At 38.2% G+C, this 18,249-nt stretch overlaps 1 protein-coding gene across 23 annotated transcripts in view; it reads right to left on the bottom strand.

Moving 5' to 3' along the window:
• Nucleotides 1-18,249, bottom strand: part of SOX6 (SRY-box transcription factor 6) — a 458,734-nt gene that overhangs the window by 309,927 nt on the left and 130,558 nt on the right. For 2 of the 23 annotated variants that reach the window (XM_050954525.1, XM_050954535.1), the window contains exon 1: nucleotides 11,035-11,159. The exons of 18 other annotated variants lie outside the window; for them this stretch is intronic. Coding sequence is in view for 1 of the 5 variants with exons in the window: in XM_050954533.1 (XP_050810490.1) it covers nucleotides 2,411-2,415 (5 nt within the window). In the remaining 4 variants the exon portion in view is untranslated. Of the gene's footprint in view, nucleotides 1-2,410; nucleotides 2,521-10,538; nucleotides 10,658-11,034; nucleotides 11,160-18,249 lie in introns of those variants that run through there. 3 more of the 23 variants (XM_050954526.1, XM_050954540.1, XM_050954533.1) reach the window with 3 other exon arrangements.

The raw sequence follows: 18,249 nt of genomic DNA, 5'->3' as shown, positions 1-18,249 counted from the left end.
CCTAAATGATAGATGTTTTCATTACCAATATAACTGTCTCAATCCTTTCCTCATCAGTTTTAATTTTCAATTACATTAAATGTCCCTTTGCTCTTATATTATGAAAAAAATATCAAGAGGAATAGCTGATTTGTCTTTTCTATACCACTCATTATTTTGAAAACCTCTATTATGGCTTTTCTCTAAACTGAGGAGTCCTAATATTTTTAGTTTCTCTTAATATGCAAGTATTTTCATGCCAACTAATCAAATTCATCACCTGTCTCTGATATATCTTTACATTCATGATATATCTTTTTGAGATGAGTTGGTGGGAACTGGAGACACTATTTCAGGTGAGTGAGTACCACTGATTTGTATAATGACATCATCAGATTTTGAGTATTATTTTATATCCCATTCTTTATAGCTCCTAACATGCTGTTCACAATTTTAAACCAGAATTGCATGCTGAGCAGATTTTATAGAGATGCCCATAGTGATCCCTAAGTGTTTTAAATGAATTTAGAACAGGAGTGGGCAAACTACAGTCCACAGGCTGGATCCGGCCCGCAAGCCATTTTAAGCCAACCCGCAAGCCACACCATGCAGCTCGGCCCTGCTCCAGCCAGGGCCTTGGGTAGGGGCTGCACCACATGGCTCCCAGAAGCCGCAGCATGGCCTCACTCTGGCTCCTATGTGCTCCAATGGGAGCTGCAGAGGCGGGGCCTGTGGATGGGGCAATGTGCAGAATGCCTGGCTGCGCCTCCGCATAGGAGCCAGAGAAGGAACATGCCACTGCTTCCAGGAGCTGCTTGAGGTAAGCACCACTCGGAGCCTGCACTCTGAGCCTCTCCCCACATCCCAACCCCAGCCCTGATCCCCCTCCCGCTCTCCAAACCCCTTGATCCCAGCCCAGACCACCCTCCTGCACCCCAAACCTCTCAACCCCAGCCCCACCCAAGAGCCCGCATCCCCCAGCTGGAACCTGCACCCCTTCCCACACCCCTGTCCCAGCCCTGATCCCCCTCCCACCCTATGAACCCCTCGGTCCCAGCCCAGAGCACCCCAAACTCCTCATCACCAGCCCCACCCCAGGGCCCCCCCCAAATTTTGTGAGCATTCATGGCAATTTCCCTCGGGCCAAAAAATTTGCCCATCCCTGATTTAGAATCAAGCAGGATATGTAAGTAGTTCAAATTATTCTATCCTAAATACATTTATACAATGTACCTTGCATTTGTCAACACTCATCTGACATATTATAATTAGCATCACAGATAATGACATTTTTTTGAAAATAAATTATTTTCAAACTAACACTTTTCTTTTAAACAAGTGTGTAAAATTTGCTAATGTGTCAAGGGGATAAAATCAGACAGAAGTTCAGATGTGTTACTATATGTGACTATGGATCTGTGGACCAATATTTTAATGGATTTCTGTTATAAAGAAAACAGGACAGTTACAACATGTGAACAAGCATATCTGAGCAAAAAGGAATCTTTTATAAACACAGACCAAAAAGAAACAGCTTTGGGCTTGATCCTATGCCCATTCAAACTGATGGCAAAGCTCCCATTGACCTCAATGGTGTGAAGGAACAGGTCCCTATACATGTTCAAGCTGTAAAATGTACATTCTTTATTATCCTGAGTGACAGACTTTACTGCTAATTCAAGACATTTGACAGGCAAGTAGGATTAATATCACAAGGATCACTCCTAAGCTCAGGTTTCTTATTTACCAAGGAAACATTCATAGGCATCTAGACAATGGAAATACTCGTTAACATAAATATAATTCAATTTAGAGCTCATAAGTGAATTGGGTAGGTTTGTTCACTGGATGATTGTACAAAAAGTCCTCAGAATGAAAAGTAGGTTAAAAGATTATGGCGTCCAAAAAGAAAATGCAACCCAAACAAACAAGGTTAAGCATGTGACAGGCCAAAAGGCAATTTAAAAAGGCACCAGCTCTTACTGTCTAGTAAGGAGATCATATATATGCTACTGCTATAAATGTTGCCAAAGGAATGGTTTACAATGCATTTCGCCTTGAAAACCTGGTAAAAATAAACTTAACAAAGAACATCAGTACAATTGCTCTAATCTCTAAAAGCAATTATGTATATTTTAGGTAATAAACAGATGCGTACAATGTCCAATTTCTTATTGGTATAAAATCAGAAACACAATAGGTGCAAGGTAAGGCATTCCAACCTTTGAATAGCCAACTGGCCACTGCTCTGCCAGATTTCATCTCTTAAATTTTACAGTTGAAGTAAAAATTGCTAAAGCAATCAAAGACAGAGTAGGCATTCAAATCAAAGCTTAGCTAATGTTTTTATAAACTAATTCTAATTATATTAACTGAAACAACAGACTAGTATATTACAACAAATCAGTTTTGAAGGTTAAGAATGGCCTACCGCATAGAGCATCGGACTGGGGCCCAGGGTAGTTGGGTTCTATTCTAGTTCTGCCCTGCTGGGTGACCTTGGGCAAGTCACTTTCCAGCTCTGTGCCTCAGTTCTTCTGTCTGTAAAATAGGGATAATGACATTGATGTTCTTTGTAGAATGCTTTGAGATCTACTCATCCAAAGCTCTGCATAAGTGCTAGGTATTATTATTATACATCATAGACACAGTCTTTGGTTATATACAACAGGACTGTCCTGAAATCTTGTGCCTTGTATCAATCTGCTATCTAGCCAGGACATCTACATGCATATACAAATAAATGTACAGTAGATGTACATATATGTATATATACACATAATTATAGTTGTATACACACACCCCTATATAGACATATATACAGATGGACTCCTAATAGATGGAAAGATAGACAGACATCCTATAGAAAGAAGACACTAAATCCTGTGGAGGGAAAACACTAAATTGCTGCTAACCAGGAGTGGCGGTTTCAGTTGCCATAAATGATAGCGGCACCTGAGGCATTCATAATCAGGCTGCATTACATACATTACATTATATGCCAATACTTCTTTAAATGAACCTGGTTGTCACTGTGTATGCTCATATTATAAATGTATACATATATATATACACATGCATCATCACTGATCTACTGCTGATCAGCTGATCTACTGTCATTCAGTCCTTAGATCTGAACGTCTGAGGCCTATTGGCAACTTCAGAGGAGTAGTGGGCCCTTAGTCTAAAAAGGCCTTCCCACAGTTGTTCTGTCAGAAACCCAGTCTATTAACCTTGAGCCACAGTGTAAAGTTCATAGGTGAAATCTTGGCTCTATGTAACTCAGTGGCAAAACTCCCATTGTCTTCAATAGGACCCATCTATGTATCTACACAGGCTTTTTCAGGAGAACGTGTTGATGAATTATACCCAGGAGCGGCTCCAGGCACCAGCACACCAAGCACGTGCCTGGGGTGGCAAGCCACGCGGGGCACTCTGCCGGTCACCGCAAGGGCGGCAGGCAGGTTGCCTTCGGCGGCATGCCTGCGGAGGGTCCGCTGGTCCAGCGGCTTCAGCAGACCTCCTGCAGGCGTGCCGCCAAATCCCTGGGACCAGGGACCTCTCGCAGGCAAGCCACTGAAGGCAGTCTGCCTGCCGTGCTTGGGGTGGCAAAATACCTAGAGCCGCCCCTGATTATGCCTTAAATCTCCTATATCCTGATCTTGCAAAATATTGTGTGGGGGTAGATTTTGTACCCACAGAGATCTCTTTGCATGATCAGGACCTTGACTTACAAATTCTCCAGAGCAGGAATCCTGCCCTACTCTATGTCTATATACTCAATCTAAAATGCCATGTAAATTTATAGAGTTATATAAATGATTTTAATAAAAATAAATATTAATATTTCTGCCAATAGCTTATTATGGGGTTGAGTCTCTCTAGATTTGGCTGACATTAGTCAATGCATTTTGTACAGTTTTAATAATTTATGATGATATGCCCAGAGATATGGGCACATTTAAAAAAAAAATATCTAAAAATAAACAAACAATTGCTACACTGCTGGTGGTGCAATCTTCATTTGCATGAGTTAAATGAGGATACCACTACTGGTAAAGTAGAACTACAGTAAGGAGGAGAAGTTATGTTTAATTAGTGCAGATAAAAATCTTACAAAAATGCAAGAGAGTATAATATCCTTCTGTCTGTGTATGTTCATATGCCTATGGAAATGCATAGGTAGTTTTGTTTCTAACAGTCACACATCCCTGGGGCCAGTACATTAAAAAGTGTGATAATTTGCCAACTAAGGTATTTTGGTTGCATCCTTAAAAGGTCAACGGCATTATAGTCGGACTTCATTCAGGAAAAGGCTCAAGAAATAATTTTCTGGCACCAAAATTCTTTTCTAATTCGTTCTCCAAAATCTTTTTATTTTTTACTAAAATGGCTAAAATTAAGTTTTACGAACCTCCACAAAAGACATTGTCACTGACACTTCTGATTAAAAAGGCACTCGTCCTCATTCCCTCCTTGCTGGTGAGTTAGAGAGCACCAGTAAGTTCCAGACATTGCTCACAGTAACACTGATGCATATTGCTCAGAGTTATACTGGTGTATAGCAAAGTAATCGCCAGTGAAGTCCAGGGATTTATTTCAGTGGAACACAGAGTAGAATCTGGCCTCAAAAGTATATCCTCCCTGAATCCACGAATTGCTATTATTGTTCATTATGATTGATACAACAGTGTTATTAATGATTATTGTTATTATGAATGATTTTGTTGACTTCTGCATCAAGTCCAAGACTCAGCACTTGTTTTAATATAGGAAATCTATGCAAGAATATACTAAATACCTAGATCTGAATCCTGACAAATGAAGGAGGCTTATTATTGGTTACTTATAAAACATGGACTCCCTTCCTAAGCAGAACTTAAAATGAAATGAAACAATGTTTCTCTCCTTTAGCGTTTTATTTGACCTTTATATTAAATAAGACTGTAGATATTCACCCCTTCTTGTCAACTGTTGGGAATGAGCTACATCCACCTTAATTGAATTGGCCTGGTTAGCACTGATCCCCCACTTGGTAAGGCAACTCCCATCTTTTCATGTGCTGTATATTTATACTTGCTTACTGTATTTTCCACTCCATGCATCTGATGAAGTGGGTTATATCCCACAAAAGCTTATGCCCAAATAAATGTGTTCGTCTCTAAGGTGCCACAAGGACTCCTCGTTGTTTTTACTGTAGATTAGTAATCAGTCTTAGCAGACAGCTGTTATGGAGTCACCAATAGCTACTTCAGGCTGCCTCAAAACTGTGGTAGCTGTAATATGATGATAGCCTTAAGTGGACTATAACTGATGAGAAAAGGGAGAAGAAAAAAACAAAAGCAATCAGCAACTTTCTATAAAACTACTTTTCAAAGAAAAACGTATGGGCCGTTGAAGAGTCATAAATAAGATAGATTCAGCATGAACATTGAGATGCCATTTCAATTACCACTACAAATGCTAAGAGCCTAATTCAGTAAAGATAGAGCTACCCATGAGCAACTTATATTTAGCCCAAATTTTTCACATGAAAATTGTGATGCTCCCTCATTTTAAAATATTATTATATATATATATATACACACACACACACACACACATATATATTTAAGTAAGTAGGAAAGAAGAACATGACTTATCTAAGTGGGAATAGTTCTATGTTTGGAACTAAGTGTGGTCACGAGGTAAAGCTCCTTTTTGAAATAATGGTTACAGGCAATAGCTATAACTTGCTTGTAGCATTTCTCACCAAGGTTTAAGCAGATGAGTTTCACTCAATAGCGGCAGGCAGCAGAAATGTGTGTGTCTGTGGCCCAGCGGTAAATATGGAGCCAGAAATGCAATCCTACCCCCAGGTCATAAAGAACTAGCACAACCATTCAAAAACTGCTATTGCACCCCATGCTCTTCAGCAGCCTCAGTTTCCCTTCCCTCTAATGGAGTGTGGCTGGGGACTCTATGCTGTCACAGGTCCATTGGCAGCTCTTCATCTACCCTCAAACACCCATTGTGCTCCTATCTCACAGAACTATTTGGTATAGAAGACTCATCTATAGGACTCTACTGGTGGGTTTCTATATGCCTACATGAGTGGGGTTAGAGCAAGTATTTCTAACCCAAGGTCAACCTTTTTTGTCTGAAGATGCCATATTAATGTAATTGTTATGCAAACACCAATTCCTAGTTCCTTTTGAAGAAAGATTACAGTAGGCACCATCAGATTCTTCTCCAGAAACTATGAAAAATACAGCATCACCCATATGCTATAGACTGCATGATCATTCTGTTCAGACAACAGAAGAGATTTTTTCTTAATTTTACCATTCTGTGGATGTTAGGCAACATCATGCTTTAGTACCACAGAACTGAATAATGACTGTCAAAAATTATGCATATCTGATTGCTCCATGACTTAGCCACTGAAAGTACAGTTCCTTCAAGGAACAAGAGCAACGTTTCAGAAGGTATGCCTTTTATTAAAGGATATGCTGGGTATAACGAAGAACACATGCAGCCTTCTAATAGTCCTGATGAGAAAAACTAATGAAAATAGTTTCCTATGACAGCACCTAATCTGTTTAGTTTTTCATGATGGCTCACTCTTTGCAACAATTTAAAACAAAATCTTTTTCCATATTGCAGTAAAAACGATTGTCCTAGCTGCCAGTCAAACATCCTAAAAGCTTTTCTTTCTACAGCATTTGAGAAACACATACTAAGTTTTTTTCCTTAAAGGATACTTAAAGTTAGACTCAAGTCCATATTTAGACACCTAAATAAGTGGCCTTATTTCAGAAATGTTGAACACTGAGAACCTCTTACTGAAGTGAAAGCCCACAAGTTATTAGACTTGATGCAGTAGGAGATGAGACTAGCCGATCATAATTGTCCCATATTACCCTGAAAAGAGAGAGAGAGAGATCACCCCCACGTACTGGTCTGTACCCTCCACTTTTGGACTCTGAAGAGGTACAGGTGTGCCAAACCACATTTGCAGAGGGATGCACTGTATTCTCCTTCTTTCACTTGTTACACAACATTGAAATTCTTTAAATAAGTATCAGTCATGACCTCTCTAAGCTGCTGATGTTCTAAAGGGACTTGATAAAAGTGTGGAAATAGTTCTTCAAGATCTTATGGTAATACAGGGGCTTGAAACATTGCTGAGCACCTGCTGCACGATATTTATCTACTTGTGTAAGTAAGAGTTTCCCCTCGTGTGAATAACTGACCTTGGACACTGTAACTAGAATATGAACTCTTCAACTATGCAGCCTTACACTGAATCTTGTAAAATACTTTAGCCTATCCACAGCACCTCACGGCTTTCTTGGTGAACTGAAACATTCTCTCCTTCCACTCATGCCATCACTGAGAAGGTATGTTCCAAAGAACGTAAGGACCAGACTCAATGTTTCCCTCAGCCATTTAAAAAATAGAAATCCAACCAAATTCTCAAGAACCTCCTTGATTTCTCTCTGTAGATAACGCCTGCAGGCTTAGTCTCTCCTATGTATTCACAGAGTGCAGAGAGAAACATACACATCCATGTTCCACTCTGCCACCTCACTGTCCCACCCAAACAGCTTTAGTCAGGATGTTTTTACCATGTCACAACAACTAAAATACTAAAGTGGGACACTCAACATTCAAATCTTATAATAATGTCCACCTGGGCCCTGGGTCCAAGATTTATACAGAATACCCTGAGCAAGTATCTGCAGTACTTGTCAAATTCAGCTACTAACCCATTTTGAAACAAGTCAGGAATCTACAAATTCACTTTTACCAAGAAAGGAAATGGAATGATTGTACCTTTCATAAAAATCCTCCTGCCAAAATTCTGGCTCGATTTCAGTCAAGTTAGCTCCACTAAGTCAGGGAACCATTCTTATCAGTCTGCTCCAGACTTTTGTCAAAGTTGTTCTATAGACAACTAGGAAGCTTAAATTGGCATAACGGGGAAGATCACGTCAACTGTGGGGCTGTAATCAAGTCACTGGTTAGAGCATGCCTTCAGGTGGTTATACTATGTGTTCTCTACAAGTTTGATAAAAGTCTTTAAAATGAGCATTAAACTGGGTTCTCTGCTTGATGTTTCTGGTTTCCATTTTACATCCTTTATTTAAGCATACTATTTTTATTTGAGCTACAGTTAATTTAATCTGGTTTGGAGCTCGGGGGGGGGGTTGTTTTTGTTTTTTAAGTTCTCACCCCTTTCTCTTCAGTTCTGGCTTCTTAAAAGATACAGCTAATGTTTGATTTATTAAGTTTCAGCCAATAAGCTGAAATTTATAATAGGTGTTAAATAGACTACTGATATCAAGCTTGCCAACTTTACCAGTTTAGCCAGTACAATACCAGACTTCAGTAATACATATCTATAAGAAAATAAGAAATTAGAGCCTGAAAACAGACTTTGGAATCCATTTAATCTAATCAGTTAATATACTATAAAATTCCATAAATACTATGCTTTATTCCTTCCAGATAAGTGTGTACCTCATTTTGTTTTTTATAAACATAGCTACAGCTTCTACCCCAACGAGGGCATTCCACACATTTGTTCCCTTACCATTTTGACTAAACTTTTATTTTGCCTGCTATTTCCTTGTTTATAAGTCTAGCTTTTCCAGTCCTGAAAGAGTCCCTCCTTTTGAGAAGTAGTTCAAAGAGCTTATCAGATTTGACCCTCGCTATCTCCTTTAATTTCTGGAAAACTTCAGTTCTATCTCCTCTGAATCTACTTCTTTTTTCCCATCAGTGTTTTTCTCAGTGTTTTCTCAGCCCTTCTATAGGTATATCATTCCTACATGTATATATCATCCCTATATAGTAATTGATCTCATCTGTGCCCTTAACACGCTCTTTATATCTTAACAAGATCATGGTGCTCAAACTTTGGCATGGTGACCTCTTTGTGGCCTAATAACACTCTTAAAGAGCACTAAGATAACTTCTTGGGATTGTTTTGTTTGTTTCTCTTACGAAGTCAGATTGTTCAGTGTACTTTGACTGCAGTCATTTGTTGGACTGATGACTTCCATTACTAGCAGCAGCAAGAGCTGGGGATCTTAATTGGTGCTAATGAGATGAATCCCCCTTTTAAAAAAAATCTGACCATCTTCTGTTAACTGTTTCCTTGCCTGGGTAGGCCAACGACACATAGTCATAAACAATGTGTCTTGCCAAACAAATTCAGCCTCTCTTTTCCACTTTCCCAACTGTCCTTTCTGCTCTTCTCTTCAATTTTCCTTGCCTGGGGCCTTATCATAATCCAATTCTTAAAATTCAAAGACAAACTAGAAGGAGCATCCAGCCTGGTGCTGATGATGAGCCTCTCTTCCCTTCCCCTTTGTACGACTCAAGAAATATTAGCATGTATAATAACTAAACCCTCAGATGGTGTGTGCGCTCAGATTTGGATTAGTTTGTGTTTTTAACTGCATTTTGATTCTCCTATTTAAACAGTCCCTTTGGTATAGCCTTCCACCTATTCTATGGAAACAAAATAAACAGTTGGTGATGGTAAATTCTTTTCCACCAACACAGACACTAACATAGTAAAATATAGTTATTTAACACAGTTCTATTAACAAAACCAAAATATTTTAAAGCTTATGTTAAATCCATTTATGTAATTAAAAGTGCACCATTTAATGATGTGAGGCAATATCATTAAATATACAGACTTACCCTGAATTTCAAAACTGCAAGAGCATTATTACTCTAACCATTTTATGCACCTTTGAGATAAACTGTAAACTGCAGACTATGCTGAAAAGGTAAGTTCATTCACCTATGTCTAGCAAGTAATTTCAAGAGCATACAGTCCACATAACAAAGACATAGGAAATTGTAAAATATCCACTACAACACAGAGAAATCAGTCTTAGGTGAAATTACATAGAGATTATTCCATCTAAACATTTTCCATATGCTCACCTCCTCCCATCCTGCACACACTTTGTAACCCCACAAATGTTTATAAATTAACATGAATGAATTCAAAATGATTTACAAAAAAACAAATACATGCATCAATACTACATGAACACTTGGGCTAAGAAAACATCAGGACTGGTAAAGAGTTGTCTGCAACATATACATTTGCATAAAGCCATACAGTCTGTAAGCAGAAACATTATATTCAGAATCACATAGGACTTCCAACAACCCAGAACTTTCTCACCTAAAAAGAAATTATATAATCTTTTTCCTGGCAATTACACAGGATTCTTTAGTATGTATCACACTAGAGCTTGTTTAGATTTTGCAATCACTTCTGGTTGTTAACCACAATCCAATCATGAATTTCTAAGATATTTCACCATTAAATACAATGGATCTGTTAACAGAAATAGTTCTTCTTACCAATGTTAAAAGCACCATTTTAATTTATTTCATTCATTTTGGAATGTGGAAGATCAGTATATGCAGATTCATACGCTGGCAGTATAAGTGATTCCACAAAGATTCCCTTTAAAATTAGATAGTCTTACGGTGAAAAACAAAAAGGAAAAGCCTTAATCTCTTTGAAAAGATGTCTTGCTTACCTGACTCTGCCATACCACACCGACAGGCTGAACAATATTATCAGCTCTTCAAGTACTAATTCTTGCTAACTGGCAGGATATTTTCTCTCTTGCTGGATTAATAATCAACTTTTCAGATAGTTCATTTGTAATTCTCTGCTGGTTAACCCTTTGCATTGCTCCCACTCTACACTAAACAGTCTACCTGCTTTCCAGTCCATTTTAATGAGAAAACAACAAAATAAAATGATGGTACATATGTGAAACTACTAGAAAGTAAAAAAGAAGAAGCTGATTTGGAAATTTGAGGGCAGGTATTTGATAAACTAAATACATACAACATTCAAAATGTTTTCAGACTAAACATCCTTTATAAAAGTTTGGATTTTTAAAGGTCTCTAACCCCTTAAATTTAATAGTCTGAAAAGACAACTGCATTTGGATAAACCACACTATCAACAAATCGAATGCTGTCAAGTCCAAAGGCTCATACTACATCACGTTCCCATGAACTTACCACTTGGCCTCTCATCTTCAGTGTATATGCGAGTGTGACACATGCCTGCTATGCTTGGAAAATAACATTTTTTATTACTGAATAGTTAGCTGAGAAATTATCACAATTATCAGTTTGTGCAAGGCCGTCCATCTGTGTTGTCAGAAAGCAAGAGCAAGAGTGGTTGGGAGCAGAGAGGAGATAAGAAAGGCTCAGAATAGCTAAAAAGAGGAGTTTAAATAAGGTCAGAACAGCTTAAGATGAGAAACCTAGTAATTACAGGGAAGTTTGTTTTTCAAAGATAATAAATAGCTAATTACAAAATTTGTTATCGATCTCACAGCTCTATGATGAAGCAAGTGAAAATTACTCAGATATGGTTGTGTTAATGGGGTTATGGGGCCCCATATGAAAAGGTGGGTGAAAACCTTAAAATCCCAACCTGAAATCACTAATCTTTGTTTTAGAGAAGCGAGATGCCCCCTAGCATATGCTTTGGTCAGGGTCAGGGTGGAGGGGGTGTGGTGACAGAAAGAAAATAATTTCTCAGATGACAGAAGCATCATGTTGCAAAAGCAGAGAAATAAGAACGTGAAAAGCAGTGCTCCTACATTCCCTTTTCTGTCTAAAAAGCAATTGTCTTTGGTTTTAGGAAGCACTGGGCAAAATCCAAGAGATTACAGCCTTTTCACTAACAGAATGCTTTCCCTGTAAAAATGCGCAGTAGCTGTTTTATTAAATAGCACTGAAGTACTTTTGTTTTCCCCACAGACAAAGGGGCAGAACCTCCTAAAGTTATGGTATAGCACAAAAGAGACTATCTCCCTCTGCACAAAAGCAGTCCTTTATTAGGATCCCTGTAGCAAATTTATTTTTTTTTACAGGATTGTAGGTCTCTCTGCAGCAGTACCTAATACTGTTTGCAATAAACGTTCTATGATATGTGCTGTAGAATTTATGATAAAATGTTGTAAAGTGTTGAAGCAAATTTATTTCATATTTATAGTTAATTTTATTCAGTGTGTGTTTGAAGGAAAACCTTTTAAGAACACCAATAATGTGAGAAAGCTACAACAACTAAATGTATTGTTAAGTATCACATCACTGGTACTCCTGGGGGTTTCTCTTCATGGGAAGAAAGCTTAAACAACATTTTTTAACACATTGGAGTGCTTCCCAGAGATGTGATGGCCTACAGAGGCAGCGCAGTACCAAACACATTGGAATAGTAGGTCAGTAAACAAGCTTTTTCAGAGGATGAATACAAATAAAAATAACTTTGTTTAATAAAGACAAATTATAGTTATCCTTTGTTCTGTAAGAGGTACATTATCACTCTCTCCTGTTTCACCTGACTCAACTGGAGGTATTTGTTCCATCACTTGACTTAGTGGTTGGCTAGAAATAATAGGACAAAACAATCTACTATTGTTACATGAGACAACAACCTTTCATGTCCTTGAAGCTCACCATGATCTTTCATCTTTCCTATTCCCCAACGGTCTCTCATAACAACTAAAACTACACTCAGTTAGGCTGAATTCCAGATTGTCATAAAAAGTGCCCTGGCCTTTCAAAACAAAACCAATTTTTACACCAAGGTGGGGGAGAAACACAAGTTCATTGTTCCAGCACAGATGGAAGTTAGAGTTACTAGGGCAACAGCTCTAATCCTCCTTTTTACCACCTTTTTCACATCATTGGCCTATCAAGTGTGCTACCTTTTAACTCATAAGCTCAAAAGCTGGTAGTCTAACTGGCTGCCCTAATTAGCTACGATTTTCACAGTACAGACAACATGATGAGCTAATCGAAATTTGCAAAATAATGACGTACCTCCAGCAAATATTCCTCCTCCTGAGGCCCAGTCTTAGAATAACAATAATGAGACCATTATTAGAGGAGGGCATTAAAATGCTGCACTGCTGCTAAACAGAGAACTTAATTGTTCTGGTCTTGTCCATTGAATCAACAACCTATTGTTGTAGACTTGAAAAATAAAGGACTGGAGAATGGGTGCCATAATGATTGGTCTGTGCTGCCATACCAGCACTCTGAGAATTGTTTTCCTTTTGAAACTCTTGATGGACTAGTAGTTTTGTTTAAAAGTAATATAAAAGGCAATTGTCTGGATAAAAAGTCCTATTTATTGAAATCTTTAGAAGGAGTTGCATGGATTTGTTTGTGACCCCTGAGATAAAAACACAGGGACCATAATAATACTATTTGTAAAGCCCTGCTACCGCTGCCTACAGTAACACTAGATAGCACAGTCTTGTCTAGCTGCTGCAAGAGGAAGGAAGGCATTTCCTTAGTAGACAGTAAGAATGACAAAAGGTCAAATACTGGGCAGATCCAACTAATCTGTAAATAAGAAAATATTTTATTAAACAAAATAGCAATTAGGGTTTCTGGTTTTAGGTTTAAACCAATAAATCTACACAGAAATCATGTGTAGCTCAAGTTTGTTTGTTTTTTTAAATAACTATTGCAAATAACCAACTTCAGCTATACTGAATTTGTTTCAACTCCTCTGTTGAGTGATGTCCCAAAGTTTGTGATTGGGAAGTCAAATAATATATCTAGAGTTGTAGGCAACTGAAAAGTGCTATTGGCAATTTACAGTTTTTCCTGTGTTTAAAGAGAGAGCATTCTTTGAAGTGAAAATTGTAACTGGGAGGAAAAGTTTGTTAAAAAATCTTAGGTATTTTTTTTGTTTTAATTCTGCTTTTTAACTGATAAAAGTCAAGTATGCAGTTTGAAAATGTCTTAACTTGTATAAAATAAACACTGAGTTTGAGAGGAGAAAACAATAAAACCAGAAACCCTAGTTTTAATCCATCAAAACATTTGGCAAAATACATTGTTCTTAGTTCCATCAGTATAAAATGACAATAAGCCCATGGGTTAGTCTAGATTTATGCTGGTAGAAATGAAATCAGAATCAGGTCCCACCATTTTTTTTTCTATTTTTAAGCAAATCTCTACATATAAATGGATCAGAAATAAGATAATACAAGACTGCATACTGAGACTCTAAAGTTAATTCAAACAAGAAGAAACAGAAGTTAGCCCCCAAAGTGCTCCCATGGGTATTTTTGACATTGATTTCAGTGGCAGCATATTCAGATCTTCACTTACTTTATTATAATCAACATTTTGTCACCAATGTTAAAAAAAGAAAGAAAGAAAAAGTTAGAAGTTAAAGGTTAACTCACACTACATTTTTAACAGTACCCAGACAGATTTACATGCTGTAAAGGTGTCTTGCATGTAGTATCACAGTACATATTTTCTCTAAAGTCAGGGGCTTTTCCTTTGTAAATTGAAAAAATGCATAATATAAAGAAGTATTAAATTGTAAATAAGACCTCTTGCTTCATTCAATCCATGCCTTGCTTCATTTATCTTCATCTTGTTAGGCTAACTTAATTAACAATCTCAGTGTTGCACACTTTCTCTTTTTATTACATCAAATAATGGCCTGGATGTGGGAGGAAGCCCTCACCACAGGGATCTTGAAACACTACCTTGAGGAAGAGTTTCTTACATATGTATTGCTTTAGCAATATTAACTAGATAGATGTATTAATCTTACAACATTTATTAAATGGGCTCTTCACTGCTTTAAAAGAATTATGCTTCAAATTCCTTTAAAGAAAAAAACATTTCAGAAGCCTTTAATAGCCATTAAAAAAACCAAACAGGCACCATAAATTCATAACTAGTTTTACTCAATGCTTTATTTAATATAAAAACACAATTGCACTTGGTACAAACAGTTTGTACCCAATTATGTATACTACCCAAAACATAATAATGTGTCAAATTACTCGACCAAAGCTGTCATTTGCCTGTGAATGTTCTATATATAATTAATTGGATGATTGGAATGATTTCATTGGCGAATCTGGTTATTTTAATACTGTAACAGGGAGCACTGTGTTCAACTATACAACAAGTCTTCCTACTTTAACCTACAATATTATGGCATCTGGAGCTATGCAAATAGACAAAACAGTAAAGCCTTTTTTAATCTTACCCTGATCAACCAGCCCTCTTTCTCCTAGTGTTTCTTATTTAATTAAAACAGACACTGACAGAAGGACATGGATTAGGACTGTAATGATGCATTTACTTAGATTAATCGGAGGCTTCTCTTGGAGTAATGGCTTAAACAAAGAACAAAAGGAAAATTGTTATGAAACAGCCTTTTATCCCAGGCAAAGGTCACATTATGAGGTTTTTAATTTTGTCAGCCTCTGTTACACTGGGCCTTGCTACTGGAATGAGATTTTTTTTTCTCCCCAATGCCAGTTATTATAACACAGCCATTAAAACTGCAAATTAAAATGTCTGATTTTAAAAAAGGTTGCTTAGCTTCGGAACCCTCTAATTAGCATGTTGTGCATTGTTGTGAAGGAAAGAAGCCTAAAATGCTAATGACCTGCTGCCAGGTGACCGTACTGTTGCGCAAAATAATAAGGATCCTTTCAAGTAATAATATTAATACTCAGCTTTTATGAATTATCCAACCTCAGGTCTGCTCTGCACCACATGTGCTTAAAGAAACAATGTGCATCCAGCCAAAGATCTGAGTTCCACAGACAACACAACAGTGTTCCATATGAAAACTGGAGAGAAGTGTATATCCACCGAGACATTATAAGGGGAGGGCAAAGCAGGGAAAGTCACCAGAAGCCAAGTGAAACTGGGAACAGCACAGGGAAAAGCAAGGAATGGGAAATTCTCAGCCACGTACAAGGAAGATATTCCAGAGACAACTTCTCTTGAACTCAGGAGCTAGCAAACAGGCAGTTGTGTGAGTTTTCTGAGAGTTTGTTTGTCGTGCTTGCTTCCTTGTTGTGTGCCTGCTTGATTGAAGTTTTAGTGTGGTCTATTTAGGGGGACTGTGTGCTGAGCCTAGCCACCTACTAGGCACGGTTGAGAGCTTCTTAACGAAGCTCTAGCCTACCATTCTTTGATCCTTAATCCCTTTAGGATCCCTTGATGAGGAGGCAGGGCTGACTCAAGGAGATCAAGGGTTAAAAAAGCCAGCTTGTAACTGACCAGAAGAGCTAGTAACCAGGAGCAGAAAACAGGAGAGTTTTGCAAAGATATTAGAAGAGGGAGTGTGCGAGCAAGATACACCTAATAAACATTTTCTAAACATAGGTCAATAAAGACCCATGCAAAAAAACAAAAACAAAACAAAACAAAACCACAATCCACAAAGAACAAACAAAAAAACCAAACCCTGCAAGAGTAAAATTAATGCAGGCAGAAGTTCAGCAGCACAGTGGGGGCTATCCATTTTATTGCACTAAATGCAGCTTGTATGATTACTTGCTTTGTAGGCAAGTGGTATGTCTGGTGCATTCTGTGCAATCAGCTCATAAGGTGACCAGATAGTAAGTGTAAAAAATCGGGACAGAAGGTAGAGAGTAATAGGTGCCTATATAAGAAAAAACTCCCAAAATCGGGACTGTCCCTATAAAATCAGGACATCTGGTCACCCTAGCAGCTCATGACCTGCAGAGACCAAGTGCAGGCTCTTGAGACCAGTGTGGCTGAACTGCACGAGGTAAGGGAGATAGAAATATACATAGACAAGACTTTCTGGGACAAGTAGAGCACTCCCACCTGCAGTCTGTCAGCTTCTACACTGTTGAGGAGGAGCAAAATCTCAAGGAGGGAGATCATCAAGCCAGAGCAGATGGAAACGATCCCGTAGTTGGGACTCTCCTTCCAGAAGATGTATAGTATCCTCTCACACAGAGGATACCCCTCCAGCTGAGGGAACCTCAGTTATTAGGAAAAGACAGGTAATGGTAATGTGGGATTTGATTATTAGAAATACTGACAGTTGGGTTTATCACTGGGAGAACTGCATGGTGAATTACCTGCTGCATGCAAAGACTGTGGACATTTCAAGACATCTAGATAGATATATGTGCAGTGCTGATGGTCATAGTACATGTAGGCACAGACAAAGGTATCAGAGAGGTCCTGAAAGCCAAATTTAGGCTGCTAAGAAAGAGATTAAAGTCCAGGATCTCCATGGCAGCATTCTTTGAAATGCTTCCAATTCTACATGCAGGGCCAGGAAGACAGGCAGAACTTCAGGGTCTCAATGCATGGATGAGTCAATGGCGTTTAAAGGAAGGATTTAGGTTTACTAGGAACTGGAGAATCTTTTGAGAAAGGAAGAGCCTATACAGGAAGCATGGGCTCCAACTAAACCAAAACAGAACCAAACTGCTGGTAAGTAAAATTAAACAGGTCAGAGGATTTTTTAAACGATGGGCTGGGGAAAAAAACAACAGGTACAGAGAAGCACACAGTTTGGACAGACGCATCTTTTGGGGGAAGATTTATTAAAGAAGATACTCTATATCCTAGTAAAAAGGAGAGGATAGGAGGTAATAAAGTATAGGTAGGAACTGAAGAGAAACACTCAAACAAAACAGAGGTCCATTCAATTACATCACATGAAGGCAAACAACTAAATATTGACAAATTTTATAAGTACTTGTATACAAATACAGAAGTCTAAATGCTAAAATGGGTGAACTTGAATGCCTGGCATTAAATAAGGATATTGATATAAGAAGCATTGAAGAACTTGGTGGAACTATGATAATCAGTGGGACACAGTAATATTGAGGTACATAATGTATAGGAATCACTGAGTAAGTCGTGCTGGTGGAGGAGTGGCACTTTATGTGAAAGAAGGGCATACAATCAAATATAGTAAAAATCTTAAATGAATCAAACAGAATCTCTATGGCTAAAAACTCAATGCTTGAATAATAAGAGTACAACAGTAGAAATATACTCCTATGGATGGTAATGGTGATTGTGAAATGCTCAGGGAGATTAGAGAGGTTACAAAAAACAGAAAACTGAACCATAATGGGGGATTACAACTATCGCCGTATTGACTGGAAACTTGGCCCCTCAGGATGGGATGCAGAAATACAACTTCTAGATACCATTAATGACGGCTTCTTGGAGCAGCAAGTCCTAGAACCCACAATTCTTGATTTAGTCCTAAATGGCACACAGGATTTGGTCCAAGAGCTGAATATAGCTGAGCCACTTGGTAACAGTGACCATAATGTAATTAAATGCAACATCACTGGGGGAGGTGGGGGAAAGGGAATACCAAAGAAACCTACCACAGTAGCATTTAGCTTCAAAAAGGAGAATGTCACAAAAATGAGGAGGCTAGTT

This window comes from Gopherus flavomarginatus, chromosome 5, assembly GCF_025201925.1.
Source record: "Gopherus flavomarginatus isolate rGopFla2 chromosome 5, rGopFla2.mat.asm, whole genome shotgun sequence".
NCBI lineage: Eukaryota > Metazoa > Chordata > Testudines > Testudinidae > Gopherus > Gopherus flavomarginatus.
The sequence above is the reverse complement of the archived record's forward strand: the minus strand, read 5'-3'. Positions and strand labels throughout refer to the sequence as shown.